At 38.4% G+C, this 21,303-nt stretch overlaps 1 protein-coding gene across 1 annotated transcript in view; it reads left to right on the top strand.

Annotated features, from left to right (window-relative positions):
- The window catches only part of LOC124287018 (neurobeachin-like), a 263,526-nt gene that overhangs the window by 53,858 nt on the left and 188,365 nt on the right, over positions 1-21,303 (top strand). Inside the window, 1 exon segment of the mRNA XM_046723474.1 lies at positions 19,675-19,801. Within this exon segment, the coding sequence (XP_046579430.1) occupies positions 19,675-19,801 (127 nt within the window).

Genomic DNA, 21,303 nt, shown 5'->3' with positions numbered 1-21,303 from the left:
CCCACACATGGACAAAAATAATTCATTTAAACCAACAGGTCTGTCAGTAATGATAATGGGTTATAATGGGTTGTAACAAGCAGTGCCCCACAGACAGCTGTGATTGTTCCACCAGGCACTGGTTAAGTTACAGGTGAGGAGATCAATGGAATCCATCAGTGTAATGAACTATGTATAGATGTTGGGAACATGATATGATGTCTGGCAAGCATGAATGTCAATTTCAAAATAACTTTAGTGTGAATATGAAGTTCCTTTGAAAATAACCTCTGTGGATTTAAGGTTTGGAATTGGTCCTTAGCGACCTTCTGTAGAAGCAAGTCAGACTGTATGACTTTATTGATGCCATGTCAATGTACCCTATTAGCATGCAGTTTTGCTTATAATATCAATCAATGGATTATCTGGTCCAGACTTGACTTTGTATAGGCCACTATTATGTTACTGACATATTCCTAGCTTAAAGAAACAGATACACACGCGCACATCAGCACATTATATATTGAGGGGAGAGACTATCAGGGCCTGTTTATCTATAACTGTGATATCGTTATATAAATTGGTGCTCGTTCCTGCTTGCAAAAAATTCAAAGATGCTATTTTATTTTTTAATTATATGGTGAACAGATGGAACTTCTGCCACAAAAGTTAGCAATTTGTGAAAATTGACCAAAGAAAAGAAGAAAATTTTGGAGATTCCATTTTGAAAAATTTCAAAGCGGCGGATATGTGATGGGGGAGTTTTTTCACCTGTAATTCACTCTCGTTTCTGGGGCGATGGGGTAGCCCAGTGTTAAAACGTTCGTTTGTCGCGCCAAAGACAGTGGGTTTGATTCCCCACATGGGTACAATGTGTGAAGCCCATTTCACAGTGATATCGCTGGAATATTGCTAAAAGTGGCGTAAAACTAAACTCACTCACTCATTTTTAGTGATTTTTTCCTCCACTGACCAGTCTCCCAAAGCGATCAATAGACCAACTGAAGGCTGAATATTAACGGATGTCAATAAGCTACATTCACTCATTCAGCTACCAATGTTATAGCAGCATTTTCTATTTGGGTCTGGTCTATAATAATCTCTTGCATTGTCATTAGGTGTTATCACTGTGTGGGAAATATTGTGAAATGAACTCTGTCGGTTTCTGTGACACTCTTTTATCATTCTTGTTTGTAAGTCTCATGCCTGAGTGTCATCTTGTCCGTGAATCATGACGCATGCCTCAGTGAACACAGAATGATCATATGGCTCCATTGATGTCTTTGCTCCCATGTCAGAGCATATGTATCGATTTGTCATTGATAACAAGCATAGGTCACTCAATGGATTGATTTACTTGGAGTAATTCAGGTCTCATATCACTGATTGAACATGAAGGCTTGGCGCAGGAGTTTAAAGACAATGTCTTTTTATGGCCACAATGTCTGCCAGATTGTGGAAGGTAGTAATATGTGCTAGGTGATGAGTTTAAGACAATGATTATCTTATGGCCACAATCTCTGCCAGAATGTGGAGGCTTGTAATATGTGCTTAAAGTTTGAGACACTGGGGATTGTATGTCCAAAATGTCTGCCAAACTGTGGAGGGAAGTAATATGTACTTAGTGTAGGAGTTTGATACATTGGGGATTTTATGGCCACAATCTCTGCCATGTCCCACATGTTTGGTGTACAAGTTTAAAACAATGGCCCCGGGAAATTGAAGTAAGAGATTTAAGACAGAAGTTAATTTTAGTATTCAGAATGGCATCAAGAATTCAAGTCAATTGTAAAGGCGACTACTTCACTGGCGACCTTGCTGTGTAGACGGTCATGCCTTGATCCCTTGGTTCAAGGTACTGTGGGGTGGTATGGTAGCTCAGTGGTTAAAGTGTTTGGTACAACAGTGTGTGAAGCCCATTTCTGGTATTGCTGGAATATTGCTAAAAGCGGCGTAAAACTAAACGCATTGATGGCGTTGCAGATCACTTTTTGATCATGTTAAAATATGCTTTAAATCATATTATAATATGTTAAACAAAATATATTGCAAATTTTTATAACAATATCCCAGCAAAAAAATTAAAAATACAAATTAAAAATCACATTGATGGTAAAACTCTTAATAGTCGGGTGAATATTAATGAATATCTGAGTGTAATCAGATATCAAGCAAGAAGAAATCAGTTTCAAAGGTCATGTCATGTGGATGTAATGATTGTTGTAGAACCTGATAGTTCTGAATGTCAGTCAGTGCAGATCAGTCACGAGGCCAATCAATACCGACATGCAATATTGCAATTGTGAAATCTGTTTGGCAGAGTTTGATCTATTGTCATGAAAGATAGCACAGAAATCCAATAATTTCTGTCAAATTGTAGGTCACCAGTGTCACTATTACACAAACTTCCATTCCGTAATCAATTTTTAGCTGCTTGCAAATAAATAGAAATATATTAAAAAATCTAGTAGTGTAAGAACACTTAAAAACATAAATTTATTGTTTTAAAATTTCTTTACAGATTTACAGACATTACAAATTTTATTGTTTTCGAAATTCTTTACTGATTTACCGACGTTAGACGTCACATATTCACGAATAATGCATACAAAAGATCCTACATCAATTATCTTACTTGCTGTTTTTTAAACATGTTTTCCCTGTTTGAGTATTTGTCACTTGGGAAGCACTCATTTAATTATTTTTAAATATTTCATTATTTCTTTACATGTCTCTACTCAGTGATGTAAAAATACCAAATGGACTGGACTCAAAGGTGTGAAAACATTTTGCATTCCCCAAAAGGACGATTGATAACAAATGTAAACAATGATTTGTGAGTCCATACTCAATTGGTCACTTGAGTATTTGGAACTGTGGTCAGCTGTTATGGGTTAATATGGGAAGGAAAACTGACGAAAACAGGAAAGGAAAGTCCAATCATTTCATTGAATATATAGACCTGTCTGTCATTATTTGGCATTTGATGAAGAAGAAGCAATTATGGCATATCATATAAGAACTGATGGAAACCAGCTGTAGACCAAGTGTTGACTAGTTGAGAAGTGACGATGGCCGTCTGCTTCAGATGACTTTGGAATTGGAGAGATATGACAATTGCCGTCTGCTTTTTTGACATTGTGTTCACAGTGCAACTTGAACTGTCTTGTGCTGAAGCCCTTAATGAGAATGTAAACCAAGGCAGACTAAAGTTAAACGAGCCATAGCAAACAAAACTAGGTGTCACTGCATTATAAACTTGCAGAAACTCATTGCACTGCGGGACATCAACAATTGCATGTGATGCACATTAAAATTTTATGAAAAGACATAAATCGTTAAAATCATTTTTCCATTTTCTCAGGAATTATCAGCTAACCAAATAACCAGAAATTATTAAGAATTTATATTTTATAATATTTTATCTTCATGATGCTAAAATATTTAAAAGGTTAAAAGTAATAATCATGCTTTTATGCAAAACTAATGATGTAATTTCCAATTAGTTTCTGTTTTGTGAAATTGGTCCTGTCGAGTGTCCTGAGCAATGGAATGTAAGCCTGATTCCTTTTGTGTCAGTTGAAATGTTAGATTAAATCACCAATTTTTTAAAATGTCTCAGAAAATAAATATTTGGAACACAGACCAGTTCAGTTTTACAGATGCATGATGACACTTCTTGATGTTGTGTTTTGTAAATACTCATGCTGTTGTTTATACACGTTGTTTTGGAAGCAGCTCACACAAGCCTGACCCAGGTTGAGGTGACATCATCTCTGTCTTGGTGACATGATTGATTGTATCGTGATCACCTGTTTATTTCATCCAGATTTGATTATTTAGAAACAGCCATCATAAAACTGGAATGTTGTGTTAAACAAAACTTTTTACGGAACAGACGTCCAGCTGTTTTGTCCATCTCTTCTGATGAGTCACGTGGCTTCATCATTAAGGTCAAGGTCACTTTATGTATAACAGTTCACAGACATCCTTTGGTGACAGCATCTCATTGCGTCATGTTCAACATCACTGGTAGTCACGTGTATTCACTTGAGACGCCATGTTACAGGAAGTAGCGGGTCATGGCGTCTGAGCCAGTCTTTGATTTGACCCTTTAAGCTGATAGTTGCAGTAAAGATAATACACAGCTTTCCTGTTGTTACAAATTCATAAAGAGAACTTGATCGATTCCTCTGTCAAGCTGTCGATTGTCAATGTGTCATTTTTAAGTTGTGCAGTATACAATATTATCGCACTCTAATTTCAAGAACTGAGGACAACAGAAAATTCAGCATGGCTGGCTTTTCTGTATGTGATGGATACGTTGAAAAACATGCACACACTCATACGCTCTTGCACACAGACAGATATACATTGAGAAGCACACATGGTCGATAGTTCTGTATTTAATAAGTCATATTACGGGTGGATCTATACTTGAAGCTTGCACAACAAGGGGAATATGTAGGGCACAGTTCATTACAAAATCGTTTTCAACCTTGTAAGAAGAGACTCTTTAACATCTGGAATCAATGAGGGTGATGTTTGACAGTTATAGCCTGCTAATTTAGCTAGACATTCCCTATTGCATAATATTCTAGCCAATATGCAAGGTACATTACAGTGACTTTCAAAACACCTTATCAAGGCAGGATAAACTATTGGTTGACTTCATGAGCACGTTTCAACTGTTGGGTAGATTGACAGAAATAGGTCATACTAGTAGTGGTCTTTTAAACTGTTTCACAGTAGATTGACAGAAATAGGTCATACCCTGGGACTTCTGATTCATGTTGATAAGTGAGTTTTGGCCTTCCACTAGTTGAAGGTCAGTGGTTTAATGAACCAGAAGATGTTAAACCTGGTACTTTGATGTTTTTTCCCTGCCTGGCACTTGCTGTTTTAGGTGTTAAACAAGGACCAGTCAGCTTGGAGTCAGTAAACTGTGACTGGGGCATCCATGTTAAGCAGTGTCATGGTGTATCATTGGACTAGTGTTTGAATTCTGGGACTCGAACAAGCAGTCACTCACTCATGCAGGGCGGAGGTAGTCCAGTGGTTAAAGTGTTAAACTTGTCACTGAAGACCCACGCCTATTTCTGGTGTCCGTGATATTGCAGGACTTAATAATTGCTAAAAGCAATGTAAAACCATATCACACATTGTAGCCATGTGGGGAATCGAACCTGGGTCTTCAGCGTGACGAGCGAACACTTTAACCACCGCCCCGAATACAATTTAGAAAAAAATGTAATGACATTTTGGACAAAACATAATCATAAAACACTTCTACTAAAAGCGGAGTCCATTATATGATTCTGAATATATATTTTAAGCAATTTAATGACACCAGGTGTTCAATTAAAGGTGAGCATGTCTTACCTGACTGTTGGAAACTGTCAGAAACACACCTGAAATAGACATGGAACATAATATACAAACCAAAATAGAAAACTGCATCAGACATTGTTTTGGCACTGTTACGTCAAATGTCTTCCACAGTGCAATGTCTTGCTGAGCACAGACGTATTTTATTCACTTTGATGGTCACTACCGGGTCAAGAGTGTCTCATCTCCTGACCAACCAGAATGACCTCTCAGCAGTCTGATAGAACCAGGAGCAGAGTCGACCAAACAGAAACAGAGTGGAACAGGATTATATCTTCAGACATGGCCAACCATCATCCAATTAACATGTGATTGATATAAGCATACATAAACACTTGATCACATGAACGTTCTCCAGTATGTCTTTGGGCATAGCTGTTATGATGAGTGGTATTGATCATGTAGACTTCGGGATGGTTTTGGTGAGGAGCTTCTTTGAGATGCTGCACTTGCCATGACAAGTCAGGATTGGAATATATAACACTACTTAGTGAGCCTGTCCCAATCAATGCCCAGTGTTGCGTTTGATGAAGTAATTCGACCACATAAGCATGCAAGAGTAATGAGTAATTACTGCTGGGAAGGCAGTTTAATTCTTGTATTTTATGCTTTTGGACAATTTGGGAGAAGAGAACGTCTTCAGTCAAAGCGTAGCGGTAATTCACGAATTTGACATTGATGACAAGAAAGCCATGTTTAGAAAACTGAATACATTTTGATGATATTGTAAACCCTCATTAACTTGCAGACTATCAAATATATCTCAAGGTAATGGACATCAGAGATACGTTTATGATAACCATATTGATTTTGAAGATTGAATATATTTTGTAGAATATTTCCACGGTGTGCTGATGAAGTAAGATTCTCATTTTCTAAGTTAATTGAAAAGATTGCCCTCACATGTGTTGAGAAATGAGATAGTGTGGGGAATCTGTGTCAAACAAACAGTTCTTTTATTGATGAAAGTAAGATGCGGAACCAGTGTTATGTATTGTGGAGGATGAAAGGGATCAGTCTTGATCTGCACTAATTTCTTTTGCATACACACTTGGATGGAGAACTCTGAAGATCCAGGTTAGAATCGATCTTCAGCAACCCATGCTTGTTGTCAGACAACTAAGTGGATCTGTGGTCAGGCTGGCCGACTTGCTTTGATGCATAACATCATATCCCATTAGCATGGGTCTATGCTCATGATGTCGATCACTGGAATATATGGTCCAGTTTCAGTTATTTATAGGCCACTGTCATACACCTGGATTATGACTCAGAGATTATCAATGAACAAACCAGTATAATAACATAAATGATCATATGACAATTTCAGAGTTCACCTTCTAGCACTTCAAAGTTGGGTTGAGGATGGGGTATCCCAGTGGTTTAAGCGTCTGCTCGTCACGCTGAAGACCCGGGTTCGATTCCCCACATGGGTACAATGTGTGAGGCAATTTTCTGGTGTCCCCCAACATGATATTGCTGGAATATTGCTAAAAGCGGTGTAAAACTAAACTCACTCACTCCAGGCAGGTCCCACTGACTGTGATTTCTGTCTGTGCACATTGACCTATACCTTTGAATGTGTGTTTTCCAGTTCATGATATAAAAAACATACGTGAATGCACCAAATGAATCAAAATATAACATTGAGGTGAGGGGAGATGGGGATTTGACATTATCATAATCAGTTATAATCACAATATCTGGAAAAAGGTAGAGCAGACTTTTTTTAAAAATAAGGTTGGGCACAACCATTAGTTCAGTAGTTACAGAATCTAATTTTGATACCTGAAACCTTTGTCTGAAATGAGCTATGGACTAAGGACAGAAGGAGTCATAGTGTTTCATTATTTAGTTATGATACTTGATGAATGAGATGCCACTTCATTAGGTTGGACTCCAATATGCCTGGATATGGCAGGGTTGATGGGTCCACCTGGGCTAGGTGAACGAGTGTACACCGACAGTGACATCTATTGATTTGTGACACCTCAGCACATCGCGACACGCTAATCAGGCTGTGATTTCTGTGTTAGATTGTTGTGATACAGATGCTTGTATACAGAGTCACTTAGTGCATGGAACTCACCAGTCTGTGAGGCTGGACCACCACATTGGAAGCAGGAGTGAGTCAAGAGGTTTAGTCACATTGACAGTATTTCAGCCATATCGTGACTATAGTCTGTTTGCAGTGAAAACGTACCAATGGATTTCACTCTAAACAAAAATGTAAATCGAATAAAGTGAAATTAAGATTGCGAATCCTCATAATTTTACCTTGCCAATTGAACATTAAAATCTCAGACTTTTATTCAACTTAGGATAAAAGTTGTTTAACAGATGATCATAGTTTCAAATCGCTATTATTGGTTTGTATTACAAGGGGGTATGCACATTAGATGAAACACCGAGAACAAGTAGGGCTGGTCTAAGTTAACGCTCTTCACGTACCGCACCTGCATTTGTTTCACTGTACCATCTACTGCGCTTACCCCCTTGTAATACAAACCAATAATAGCGATTTGAATCTAGCTATTTCCACGATTAATGTGGGCTTTTCTGCATTTTTCTGCACAGTGGCAAAGTTTTCTTTGGTAGGCCTGGTTGTATTATGCTTAAAGGCACCATATCACCCACACCTCTCTAAAAATAGATAGTGCCATTTCTCTCAGTAATACCAACTATCACCTGCCAGAAAGCTACTATATAATCTATTCCCCCCAAACTTATGTATTTAGATTAAAATATAGAATTAAAAAGTTTGAATGAATTAATACAATGTTGCATTAAATGGACTCTCGCGCCGTCTCCTGGCCAAACATTATTTTGAGCGAACACCACAGAGTTACGTCAGCTGGGGCACTCTTAATGAATATCCTACGCGTGATTGAAACCAGTTTGGCAAACACTGACAACACCGCATGCAACAGTTTTCGATGTATAGAGCAATTGTTTACATTCCATATATGGCAAGTGTTCTCTGTTTGGAAGCTGTTTGCCTTGAAGTTTCAAATTTTTCAAGTCGTAAGGGATAAGTCTTTTATTGCATCTATAGGAAGCTAAAGTGAGTGCATATACCACAATATGTATAGGCCAAAATATTGGTGAAAATGTGTGACATGTGGTATGTTTGGTCAAAATCTACAGGATGTCCCTGCTGAGACAATTAAGCCAGAAATAACAATTCAGTTAAATAAAACAACATCACAAGGAAGTTTTACACAATGGACGGAATAGATTGTATCTACAGAGGAAATCCACAAAATAATGGCACAACACGAATTATCCTCCTGTGAGTGATCTAGGAGGGAAGTTCAGGTTGTTTAATTATTTTGTTAATTTCCGTATACATGCACTCAAATACGTGTAACATGTGCAGTTTTATTGAGTCAAAGGATGACATTTATGATATATGTATCTATTATCAATCAACTTTCATTTCAACGTTCGTTTAAATAGAGGTAACTTACTGGTGGTAGGTTTAAATACCAGTGATTTGGTCCATCACTCATGGTTGTCATAGAGATTAATGTAAATACTGAATGAAATTGTAGATAAGATTGTCCTGATACAGGATGAGCTTTTTTTCATAACCAGTAAAAATAATTGCTTGAGTAGATTAACACATACCACATGATAAGTGCTCCTTACATCAGTTGTGCTTGTTGATCATACAAGTTTCATATAGTAATATAAACTTTTATTCTGAATATACTCACTTTTTCTTCTCGAGTCTCCTTCAGTCAAAAACAAATCTAAATACAGCTAGTACAATAGCGGGGGTCACTTTCGATAATCTTTCACTTCCCTATGACCGGCAAGTACTTTCAATGTCTGAAAAAATCATAATGACAACACATGTTTATCACCCCGGCATGTAATACGGGGGATATAGTCGGCGCCTCGTCTGTCCTTCCGTCCGTAATCATTTTGTTTCCGGAGCATAACTTAAAAAACGTTCAATATTTTTCAGCAAAACTTGATAGTTATATCAAACAGAACTTTAAGTGGTGCCTTTTGCTATTTGCAGATTTTTGGCATTTTTATTTTTTCCGGTTTCCATTAAAAAGGATTTGGACTTAGTCCCAGATGGGAGTTCGAAAAGCGTTCACTATCTTTCAACAGCACTTTGCAGATATATGAGACAGATCTTGAAGTGGTGCCTTTTGCCATTTACAGATTTTTTTGCATTTGTATTTTTCATGATGTCCATGGAAACGATTTGGACTTAGTCTAAAAAAAATTTAAGCTGGACTTTGAGTGAGTTTTACACCACACTCAGCAATATTCCAGCTGGCGGCGGTCTGTAAGTAATCGAGTCTGGACCAGACAATCCAGTGATCAACAGCATGAGCATCGATCTGAGCAATTGGGAACCGATGACATGTTAACCAAGTCAGCGAGCCTGACCACCCGATCCCGTTAGTCGCTTCTTAGGACAAGCATGGGTTACAGAAGGTCAATATTCTTACCCGGACTTTAAGTAACTGTCAGATGATTTGTTCTTTCAAATTTGTGGGGGCCGGGGGGATATGTCATCTTCTGATGACTCTTATTTTAATCAAGTGTATAATCTTTTACCTTCGGGCCACCGCTGCGAAGTACCAATCACCAAGACTAAACAAGCTCGATCATCTTTTGTACCTCAAAGTATTGCAATTTTAAACAAATGTTGAATACATGTCAAGTTATCATCTTATTCATTGAATTATATTTAAGCACATATTTATCTCTTTTATGTTTTTAAAAATTTCATATTTTATGTCCCAAATATTTTTTATGGATTAAACTTCTTTTTTAATTTCTCTCACAACATTTCGAGACCATTCCAGGTCCCTTCATCAGGTGAACTGGCAGTTAGGACTATGACGTCGTCACTGAGTTATGACGTCACAATGCAAGTGACATCACAGTACACTAGGGAGAGTACTGTATAAGTGAGTTAGTTACATAATGATGAAATTCATGCTAAATAATAGAGTTGAAAGTTGAATTTTTATGTTGTTATTTGTTTGTATTTTTGTCAAGGTCTGTGATCAGAAACAAATTCCTTTTAAGGTAATAAAGTATGGTCTGTCTGTGTATTTTCTACTGTTGATATTTGACAATCACTGTCCTGATCTGACCGAGGACAAATTGGAGCATAAATATGTAAATTGTTTTCAATAAATACTATTTGGTATACAAGGTTTCTGGATATCTGGGGTTCAGATAAGCAGGGTTCCACTGATTTGATCTGATTCCTTGAAAGTCAAGAGTTTGGCTGGTGGGAACATGTCACAGTGAGTGGGGGCGGTGGAGTAGCCTAGTGGTTAAAGTGTTGGCTCGTCACGTCGAAGACCCGGGTCAAATCGCCACAAGGGTACAATGTGTGAAGCCCATTTCTGGTGTTCCCCGCCGTGAGGTTGCTGGAATATTGCTAAAAGCGGCGTAAAACCAAACTCAGTCAGTCAGTCAGTCACAGTGAGTGAGTTGTGTTTTACGCCACTTTTAGCAATATCACAGCGGGGGACACAAGAAATGGGCTTCACTCATTGTGCCCATTTGAGGAATCGAACCCAGGTAACGCTTAACCTGTGACCCCACCGCCCCGGATCTTGTCACAGACTTTGATTAATCATTAATAATATAAGCATGATAACCCTCAACATAGGACTGTTGTGCAATAAGCCTAATCCGTTTGGTATTACGACTGGTAAGCACTTGGTATCAATATTTTTTGGTTCACTTTGTTGTTTCCAATATCTAGAAAGTCATGCATCTGCAACAATCATTGTCTGTGGCACAGCCCATTGCTAATGTAGCTGTTTTCAATGACTACCTACTGGTGTGAGCTGTCGTGATGTTTTTACGGTGTTATGTTTCAACCATGGCGTCACAATTGATTGCTTCAGAGACACATTGTTCCACTGCCTTATCCATCATAGTCATGTTGACGCAGCAAAACATTGTGTTATATGTAATGATAGAAAGATTCTGGATATTGGATATCTCACAGTGATCTGCAGAGTATGATTAATCTGAGATAGAATAGCGCTCTTTGCCTGTTTTAGCCATATTGCAGAAGTCTGTCATTTGTGGAGCACTCGGTTGTTTCCTGTTCAGAGGATTCTTCCTGGTCCAGGAACGTTTAGCTGTGCGGAGTTGTGTCCCATAAATGCCCATTCTTGACTGTGCGGAGTCGTGTCCCCTGGCTGCTCAGTTTTGACTGTGCAGAATTTTGTTCTCTAGTTACTCAGTGGTCCAAGGATTCGACAAAATAAAAAGTGCAGAATGGAATCCCCTTTTTTATTTCAAGGGTGCAAGGATACTTCAGTTGACTGTGCACGATATGGATGAAATACTGCTGATGTGACTTTGAATCGTAACTCATTCACTCAATTAACTGTGCAGAATTGTGTCCCTTGTGTGTCTGTCTCCCTACGTTTGCAATGGTCCAAGGGTACTTCAGTTAACTGTGCAAATGTTTGTTGCCTACTTTCTTAGTTACCTGCCAAAAGTAACTGTTAATTGTAACACCATGTTGCTTTTTGCAACAAAGATTTCGCAATCAGCTGTGCAGTTATCCTGTTCAAAGAACTTTCTATATGTCGTAGTTCCCACCTCTGGTAATGGACGTCGTCATATGAGCGAAATATTTTCAAGCACGACGTTAAACCCAATTTCACCTCACCTCACCTCACCTCACCTCTGCTAATGGTTCGCAGTTCCACATGGCGTTAAACTCGGATCTGACACACTGACTGCTGTGCTTGTAAAAAAGTTGATGACAGTCATGATACAAAATACTCATTGGAGCCTCAATTTTAGAAACATTTTTGTTGCCAACATGGTCACATTCAGTGTGAGAACTGCCATAACATTATTTATTACTCTCTCGTGGAAGATACTGTAGTGTAATATTTTTACGGCAATATTACACTAGTGTAATACTGCTAGACGTATGACGTCATAATGCTTTAATGTTATGACGTCACAATGCTAATATCTCTGTCACAATGGTATTAGAACTTGCTTGACTCGCGGAAAGCTGAAAGTCATCACACTGTTAGTAGGTTTCTATCACTTTATGTTGGAGAGTAATAAACAGAATACTAAAGTCACTTCTGTGAAAACCATTTTTATAAAACTCGTGAAAGATTTCGTATAAAACTTGCTTTCACTCGTTTGATACCAAATCATTAACTCGTTTCATAAAATTGGTATTACACGGAAGGTCATTTAGTATCCTCTATTAATAATAGGTTTATGTCCTTGTCTCCCAACTTGATCAAATTAAGATTACCATGCATCTCACATCATTAAAAACTATAGTTGGCAGAATATCACGTGCAGATGATGTCATTATTGTGCAACAGACCCACCATGTTGTGAAGAACAACATCACTGCTGTTGAAATGATAATGCTTTATGTCAACACTCAAAGAGGAGTGATAGAGATCTGACCAATCACAAAGGCTTCTGTTGGCTCTCATTGAGAAAACACTTAGTTCTCTGTGATAAGTGGCTTTCCTTGTTTCCTGCCAAGAGAGCATGTCATGGTGTTGGGTCACAGAATTCTGTTTGAAAGAAAACATGTTATTGCTTTGAAATATGTGAAGGGGCTTGTGTGGGTGATTGTTTTGCAATATTTTCTTAGTTATGCATGTGAAGGCCTGACCATGAAAAGGTAGTCGATGTTGACACTGAATGTGAGTTTGATGACCATTTTGGCTGCCATGACATCTCTTATCCTCAGCATGGAACCGAATAAAAAATATCAAAGGGAAGTGAGTCACACTTCGTATTCGCAGAAACACCAGTGATTCTACCACTGATCAGACCTTTTGCAGTCCTTGTTTGGTTTACAATTAGATATTTCATCTGATGTACGAAATGGGAATGTGTATTATTTATTTGTCACCTGTTACTTTTGACACAACCCCTGACTCAAGGAGGTAGCCGTTGGTACAGTCAGACATCTCGAGATTTGACCCACAGCTGTCCTGACAACCCTGAGTGGATGGTCGGATGTCTTCCAAGACCCAACTGATATTGCCATGCGAGTGGCTTTCACTTAACTACTGCTCAGTCTCAAGAGCAGGATATTACGTGTCAAGGACATATGAAATATGTCGCAACATTTCCCCAAACTGTTACTCTGCTCACATCATAAAGCTTACATGCTTAGTCAGAGAGATCCTTGTTCATTTGGAATTGGAATGATAGTGAAAAAGTCATGAGTACATAAATGTCAAGGTTTAAATGACATAAACACATGTGGCATAGGCACCATATCTCATTAGGCAGAGTTGTCTCCCTTGGTCATGAAAGGATTTGTTGGTCAGTGGTTGATCTAGAGATTCACGATACGTTCATTACACTGGAAAATGGAGAATGATAGCGTTCCAAGTTTGTGATATCTTTCAAGTTCAGGGCCCCGTTCCTCAAAGTGATCGTAGTGCTACGACAGTCGTAAGTCTATGTTAAAGTATGGGAGTTACGATCATCTTAGTGCTGCGATCACTCTGAGGAACGGGGCCCTGGACGGAACCGGGGGAGTATTAACCTTCAACAACAGGAATGACACAAAGAAAACAGGAAATATGGACTAGTTATCACATATGGACATTTATTTGATGAATTTCTCATCAAATAAAGTTAAAATGCAAAATTAACTATTTGTACTGCCTACTAACCTATATGTGGTGGGATGGTCACTCGTAACAATGTATTTTGTTAGGACTGTGATTCTCTTCCCCAACCTCTAAATTGGATTGTGTCTGGTACAGATCCTGATGGCTGACGTTCATTGGCTTGGTGCACTACACTCATAAGACTATAAAGAGCTTTAATGTATTGCTGTATTAAACCGATGACTACAGTTAGCCACAAGCAAACAACAAGATTGTTACTGGGTCTTTTTCACATTTATGTGTTTTCTGTGTGTTTTGATGAAGTGACAGCCTCCACAAGCATGGTATAGCAAATTGAGGGTGCTTGACAGATTGTCTATTATTATTGAAACCTGCAATAGCCTTCCTTCCCAGACCTCTCATTAGCTAACACAGATGTAGTGCAGTGTGTGGGATGTTTAAGTAATCCTGACGACTTGGCATCTGATGATATCCGCGATATTATTTTCCAATTTTCCAATGAAACAAGTACTGTGTCAAGTACTTGAACAAATTATTCAGAAGACAAATGGTCCTGTTTATTATCCCCTGCCACGAAGTGTGGAGATATGGGTTTGAGCTATGTCCATCAATCCGTCCTGTCTATCCGAGATGATGGGGCAGATTTTCTCAAAAACCGTTTTACATATGGAAACCAAATTTGATGTGTATTTTCAGGACACAAATGCCTTGATGGAAACGGAATCTGTGTTACGATTCTTTACAGAGTTATGGCCCTTGTCATGTATTTCTTGACTTGGTGTACGTTATCCCCAATGGGAACAGATTTTCTCAGTAACCGTTATAGACAGGGAAACCATATATTGTATATGTCTTCAGGACATGAATGTCATGGGGGAGTTAAAAAACAGGAAACGTGTGGCGGGGAATATGGACGACCATATCTTCTTGTTTTGGTTGTATCATTTTTCTCCCCCGCAACGCGTTTTGCGGGGGGGTATTAAAATGGACTCCGTCCGTGCGTGCGTCCATCCGTCCGTCTGCACATTTGTCTTTTCCGGAGCGGAACTCTAAAACCGTTCAATATTTCTTCACCAAACTTGGCACATACGTGGTGTACTGGTGCCTTTTGGTAGTTTTGGATTTCTGAATAAAATAGTTTTGGCATTTCCATGGCAACAAGTTTGATTTAGACTGAAATTGGTGATAGTGCTCCTTTCTGGAGCAGAACTTTAAAAACCTTTCAATACTCTCCTCCCACTTTTCTATATACACACTTAAATATTTTACATAATCATAACTCGTAGACATAATCATGAAGAGTATTTTGCCATTGCAAGGTATATTGATGACTTTGTCTTCTTGTTTCTAGTTGCAAACTGCAGCGATCATAGGCATATCCCCAATTACGATTTCTTCCAATTTCTGAATCGTCCTCTTAAAACTTGGTTTGTCATATGAACTTATTCATACCAAGGCATAGAGTTTTATCCATGCCTTTTAATGCTTCTATAGCTGTGATTAGAAAAACTGGTGAACGTCTGGCGATGTTTAGAAGGCAATTTGTTTTTGAAAAGGGAAGAGAATTGGGTAACTGCTGGAAAGGGAATTGACCGAACGAGGAAAGAAGCAATTGTTCGACCATTGGGATAAATAGGGATGCTAGACTGAGGTTGTTACCGTTAATAGTCCTGGGACTGAACATTGTCATGCCATCCCCTCATCAACACATACACCATGGTTGGTGTAGACTCAGAAAATGGTTCTCTTGGACTCAGGGAGAAACAGGGGATGATTTTAGAATGTCAGCCCTTAACTGATAGTCCACATTATGTTGTCTAGTTTGCATTATCGCCTGCACCTTGACAGTCTACAGATATGAGTGGAACTTTTGCATTGAGGTCTCAATCAGGGCTGGCTTTGGATACAGATCATAAAGATTGATGATCATTAACTAGTATTGATCAGTTATTGATAATTATCGGAAAAGTATCTTTGAGCTAAAATAAAAAAATGGTCTGAAAGAAATCAATATGTTTCATGTTATTTCAGTGGTGACACATTTATGCATGGATTAGTGACAAAAACAGTATTTTGAATATTATTTATAAGTTTCCTATTACTTAAGACGTAACTGTGTGCATTGTGTATGTAAAGTAAACCTTATTTCATCACAGTGCATGTAAGATATTATTGATGACACAACTTTCAATTTGATAATCATTAATAATTCTTCTGATCGCTGATAGTATCAATCACTTTAGAAGCATGATGAAACTGCAATAATTAGAAAAGACAGAATATGTATTGATTTCATGCTAAAATACTGTAATGTTCAGGTGTGTCAGAAACATATTACTCACAGCTTTTGTGTTTTTTATATGCAATTTATCTTGCAACTTATTTCAACACGTATGACCAAACTTAGTATAATGTTATCTGGCATGTTCATACTGTTTAGCCCGTAAACTGAAGTTTCACACTGCAGTAAAGTCAATTCTTGAATGAACTTGATTGATAATTTCTGAATGAAGAATTTTTCAATTTTAACTGGCACAATACTACAAAATGTAGTGATGACCTGAGAACAGTCAAGCTTACCAACATGTCAATATTCCTGGTAGTTGTAAATCTTTGCATTCAAATAATATGTGAGAACTGAAATTCTGCTCTTTTTTGTGCCTGATGCAAACATTTGAAATCCTGCACAACATGCACTCTTGATATGATTCTAGGATCATGATGATTGTGGTGCTGATGACATCATCATCACCATCATCATCATCATCGTTAACAGTACCAAATCCAATATCCCAACCTGAGCCTCTGCCACTTCACTACCATGGATTGAAATGTATAGACTCAGGGCTCCAGATAAGGGCCGTATCGGCGTATGTTCGGATATAAAATAAGCAGGATACGGTAGGAAATAATTTAGAAAACTTAGCAAATACACACTACAGCAATGGTGTATGGTCTTAGAATCACTTGCAGATGTATTTATATGAAAAAGTATTGTTTTATTGTTCACTGACCTGTTTACACAAGAGTAGCAATGTTGTGGTGCATATATTGAAAGTGTTCCTTCCGTTCCCCAACCCTACCCTAACCCTAACTTAAATTATGGACTTTTAGTCATTTTGTGAGTTCTCTAGTAATTGTTGTGTTAAGTTTTGTTAATGATTTTAGTATATTTATAAATATTATTTGGTATAGGGGAACGGGAGGAACTCTTACCCATATATGAAACGAAACACAAGATTACTGGTACTCCATTAAATTCCATTAAGTACTCTAAATGTACTCTTAAGTCTTTCAAGTACGCCTGCATTGAAAAAGTAAGGAGTACATATTCCTGATGTTGAAAATTTTATCTGGAGGCCTGAGACTATTATAAGATTAGATTAAGGGAAGCCTCAGGAAACTCGAGTTACAGACCACTGTCTGAAGTAAGTGTAAGGAGTACAGTCTGTCTGACTGACAAGGTCATCATGGATGCCCTACTCTAGGTCATGTAGCAGTTCATCTTTAAGCACTTCAGGAGAGCTTAATGAATAAGGTTACTCATCATTTTGGCACTTGACTGTAATCTATATATTTACCAAAAAGATTCCAGATCTCAAGGATAACGATTAATATTGTGATTGAGCAGCCAATAACCAACTAACAAACACAGCTGTCCGTAATGAAGGCACCCACAAAATAATCGTTAGTTCAAGATTGGCTTTTTCTGGCTTAAATAGACTTAGTTTCCACTTGAGACATGGTCGCTTTTCGACGTCTTCCATGGAGATAATTCAGCATAAAGGCCAGGTTGGGAGCGGCTGTTCTTCTCGGTAAATCAAGAGGAAGGTACTGGTCTGTCTGTGTGTATCCTTGGACTTTGCATAACTTGGATGGCTGTTCCATAGATTATGTCTGAAAGCCTCTGATGGAGGATGTCTGAGCCTAGTTTACAATGAAGTAACATACATGATTTAACTTTATCTAGAGAGATTGGAAAATATGGAACCTTGTCTCTTGGGAATTTGGATGGGTAGAGGATGGTGGTTTATCTATCATGGTAGTTCCAGTATGTGTCATCAGTGCTGGTTGTATTCCAGGCAGGGTGAGCATACAGACTGTTGCACTAGTCAAATATATACACATGTTTGCATGTTGTGCTTATGAATGCGTCAAAAGCTTTTGATGTCCAATCATCATGACTGGAAGAACAAAATTGTATTTTTCAGAAGCAGTTTTGATCCATCATGATAATCGGTACATAAGCCTAGTGGTTAAACCGGGTACAATGTGTAAAGCCCATTTCAAAGACCCACGCCATGATATTGCAATATCTCCACATGGGTACAATGTGTGAAGCCTGTGATTTCTGGTGTTACAGGAAACACAACCTTTCTGATATTGCTGGAATATTGCTAAGAGCAGTGTAATACCCAACTCACTTATTGTATTGTCTGAAGTGAATCATTGGCTGTGAGTTATGTCCCTTTATTCTAGGCCTATGTTTTTTATAAACAGCCTAACCCTAAAATCTAACCCCAAACCTACATTATGTACAATAATAAAAAAAGCCTGTAACCCCAGTTTTTTGCATTCTAAGCCTAAGATCTATAGTAAGAATAGATTTTTTTTTATAGAAAGCCTACCCTAACCCTCAACCTAACATAATGCTAAATCTAAACCTAAACCTAAACCCTAACCCCTTGAAATAATCATAATAAACAGAATACATTTCAAGCGGGGGTTACAGGCGGAACTCTTACCTTTTACATTATGTACAATAATAAAAAAGCAAGTATTAGTGAGATCAGGTAAAAAGTCTTACTTCTTGATGAAATCATGTTCCATATTCCAATAAGATCCACTGAACATCAACACAAAAGTCCATCATACGAATTATGAAACAAAAGTACTGGATTCACATAATGCTGAATGGCATATTCAGTTTAAGCTGCATTCCCTGTCGACATGGCTCATCCCTTCACAACACTCTCAAACAGGGAACTGAACAGTTTGTGTTCAACTAGCTTGTACAAGACAAAACCCAAGCTACAATTATGTAATCCCCTTTGTTGTGTACTTACCCCAGCTGGAACATAGACAATGGAAGTTGTGTCCTTATTAAACAGAGCATCAGTGTTAATCACAGTCTCCACACATGTAACATAATTTATATATCGAAAGGATGAATATACTTTTTTAGGAAAGATAAATATAGTTGATATTCAGTTCATGGAAAATAAATACATGTAGTTAGATTCTCATAACATTTGATTCAGTGAAGTGCCAAGACATGTGTTGCATTTGGATTTTCCTTCAACATAAAGCTGTCACCATGGAGTCCAGCTCATTCAGATTTGCCATTATGCATTCTTAAAAAAATACTTGAAAGACTCAAGTAGGATTATTTTGCATATTCATATCAAATGTTAGATGTCCATCCGAATCATGATAGGGGCGGTGCAGTTGCCTAGTGGTTAAAGTGTCTGCTCGTCACGCTGAAGACCCGGGTTCGATTCCCCACATTGGTACAATGTGAAGCCCATTTCTGCTGTCCCCGCCGTGATGTTGCTGGAATATTGATAAAAGCAGCGTAAAAACATACTCACTCACTCACTCACTCACTCACTCACTCACTCGACCGGAGACCTCACAACACATTCACCAACTCATTTGTTTGTGTTCACAGGCAGAGATATGGAGTGTGTTCACAGCTACTCTGAAGAAGAGCCGTCGAAACCTACACGCATGTACAGAGGTGGGCCTGATCGGCCGGGTGCTAGAACTGCTGGAGAGTTCAGATGACATGGTAGCAGGTGGGTGACCTACAACTCCTTACACTGGCCCTTTAGACAGGCAGGAAGGATAACGCCATAATGAGTAGCAAGACTCGGCGCCGCATTGTCTAATGACTCCAAGTCTTGCCATATTCGCATAATGGGAATGGAAGAGCATGCATAGAATCGTGTAATTGATCTATATGACCTTCTGAAATGTTGCACATCCACATATAAAGAAAAAGAAAGCATGACTGAAGACCCTTACTGTAGAACCTCTTTCTAATGAACCCTTTCCCAATTGTTGAGGCATTTTTTCCTCCCCAACTGGAGTTATTTTGAGACATCCTGAAATTAGATGGACTTTTTCATTTATTTTAGCTTTTGGCAATGGAATCCTGTATCCTTGATGCTTCCCAGAAACTTTTTATTCTGTCTCCTCCAATTATTTTGCTTGTATACTTAATACACATCAATATTTGAAAACAGAATTGAAATTGATATGTAATACATACCATAAATTCATAATAATCATCCTGGAAGTTCATAACCAATGTTTTCCCTACCTTCATACTGATTTCTTTCAGTCATCCGACAGAACTTTCTTTTTAATATCCTAGAATTATTTCGTTTAATTTTGCAAATATTTTCTAGTCATATTAGTTACACATTGATTAGATTTAAGTTGGGTGCTTTTGTATAACCACTTTAATGTCCTTCCAATGCCATGAGCTGACCCAGATACAACCATCTTCATTTTGATGTTTCTATTTTCATCTCTCTATGCGTTCCCCAGGCATCAGTGGTAAGTGTATGCCGACAGTTCTAGGTCCATTCTTCCGTCTCTCCCTGTCCATTGTAACTTAATCTACCACATTCTGCTTCATGACATCTCTTCAGCACTTCTCTGCTCAGTTGCTTAAGTCTAGGCCCACGTGCACAAAACAATCTTAGCATTAGCATCATGACTTGAAATGGTCATCATTGTCATGCTCAAGACTGTTTTGTAGAAAGCCTACTGGTATGAATGTTATAATGTTAAGACTGTAGTATAAGTTATTCCTTTGTACTGTTATACAGACAGGCCAGGTGTGTCAAGACAGGTATGTCAAGCCAAGTGTAATAATGTACACAGTGTGTCAGATCTCAGGCAAACAGACATGTGTAAAGCCAGGTGTGTCAAGCCAGGTGTCATGCTGCATATGTTGAGACAGTTTGTGTAGTCTCCTTCTGACAGACCAGGTGTGTCAAGCAAGGTATCATCCTGCCTATATTGAGACAGTTTGCACAGTCACCTGCTGACAGACCAGGTGTGTCAAGCCAGGTATCATCCTGCCTATATTGAGACAGTTTGCACAGTCACCTGCTGACAGACCAGGTGTGTCAAGCCAGGTATCATCCTGCCTATATTGAGACAGTTTGCACAGTCACCTGCTGACAGACCAAGTGTGTCAAGCCAGGTGTCATGCTGCATATATTGAGACAGTTTGTGTAGTCTCCTTCTGGCAGACCAGGTGTGTCAAGCCAGGTGTCAGCCTGCC

This window comes from Haliotis rubra, unplaced genomic scaffold, assembly GCF_003918875.1.
Source record: "Haliotis rubra isolate DU_JTF1 unplaced genomic scaffold, ASM391887v1 Scf399, whole genome shotgun sequence".
Classification (NCBI taxonomy): Eukaryota; Metazoa; Mollusca; class Gastropoda; order Lepetellida; family Haliotidae; genus Haliotis; species Haliotis rubra.
This window is presented reverse-complemented; position numbering and strand designations above follow the sequence as displayed.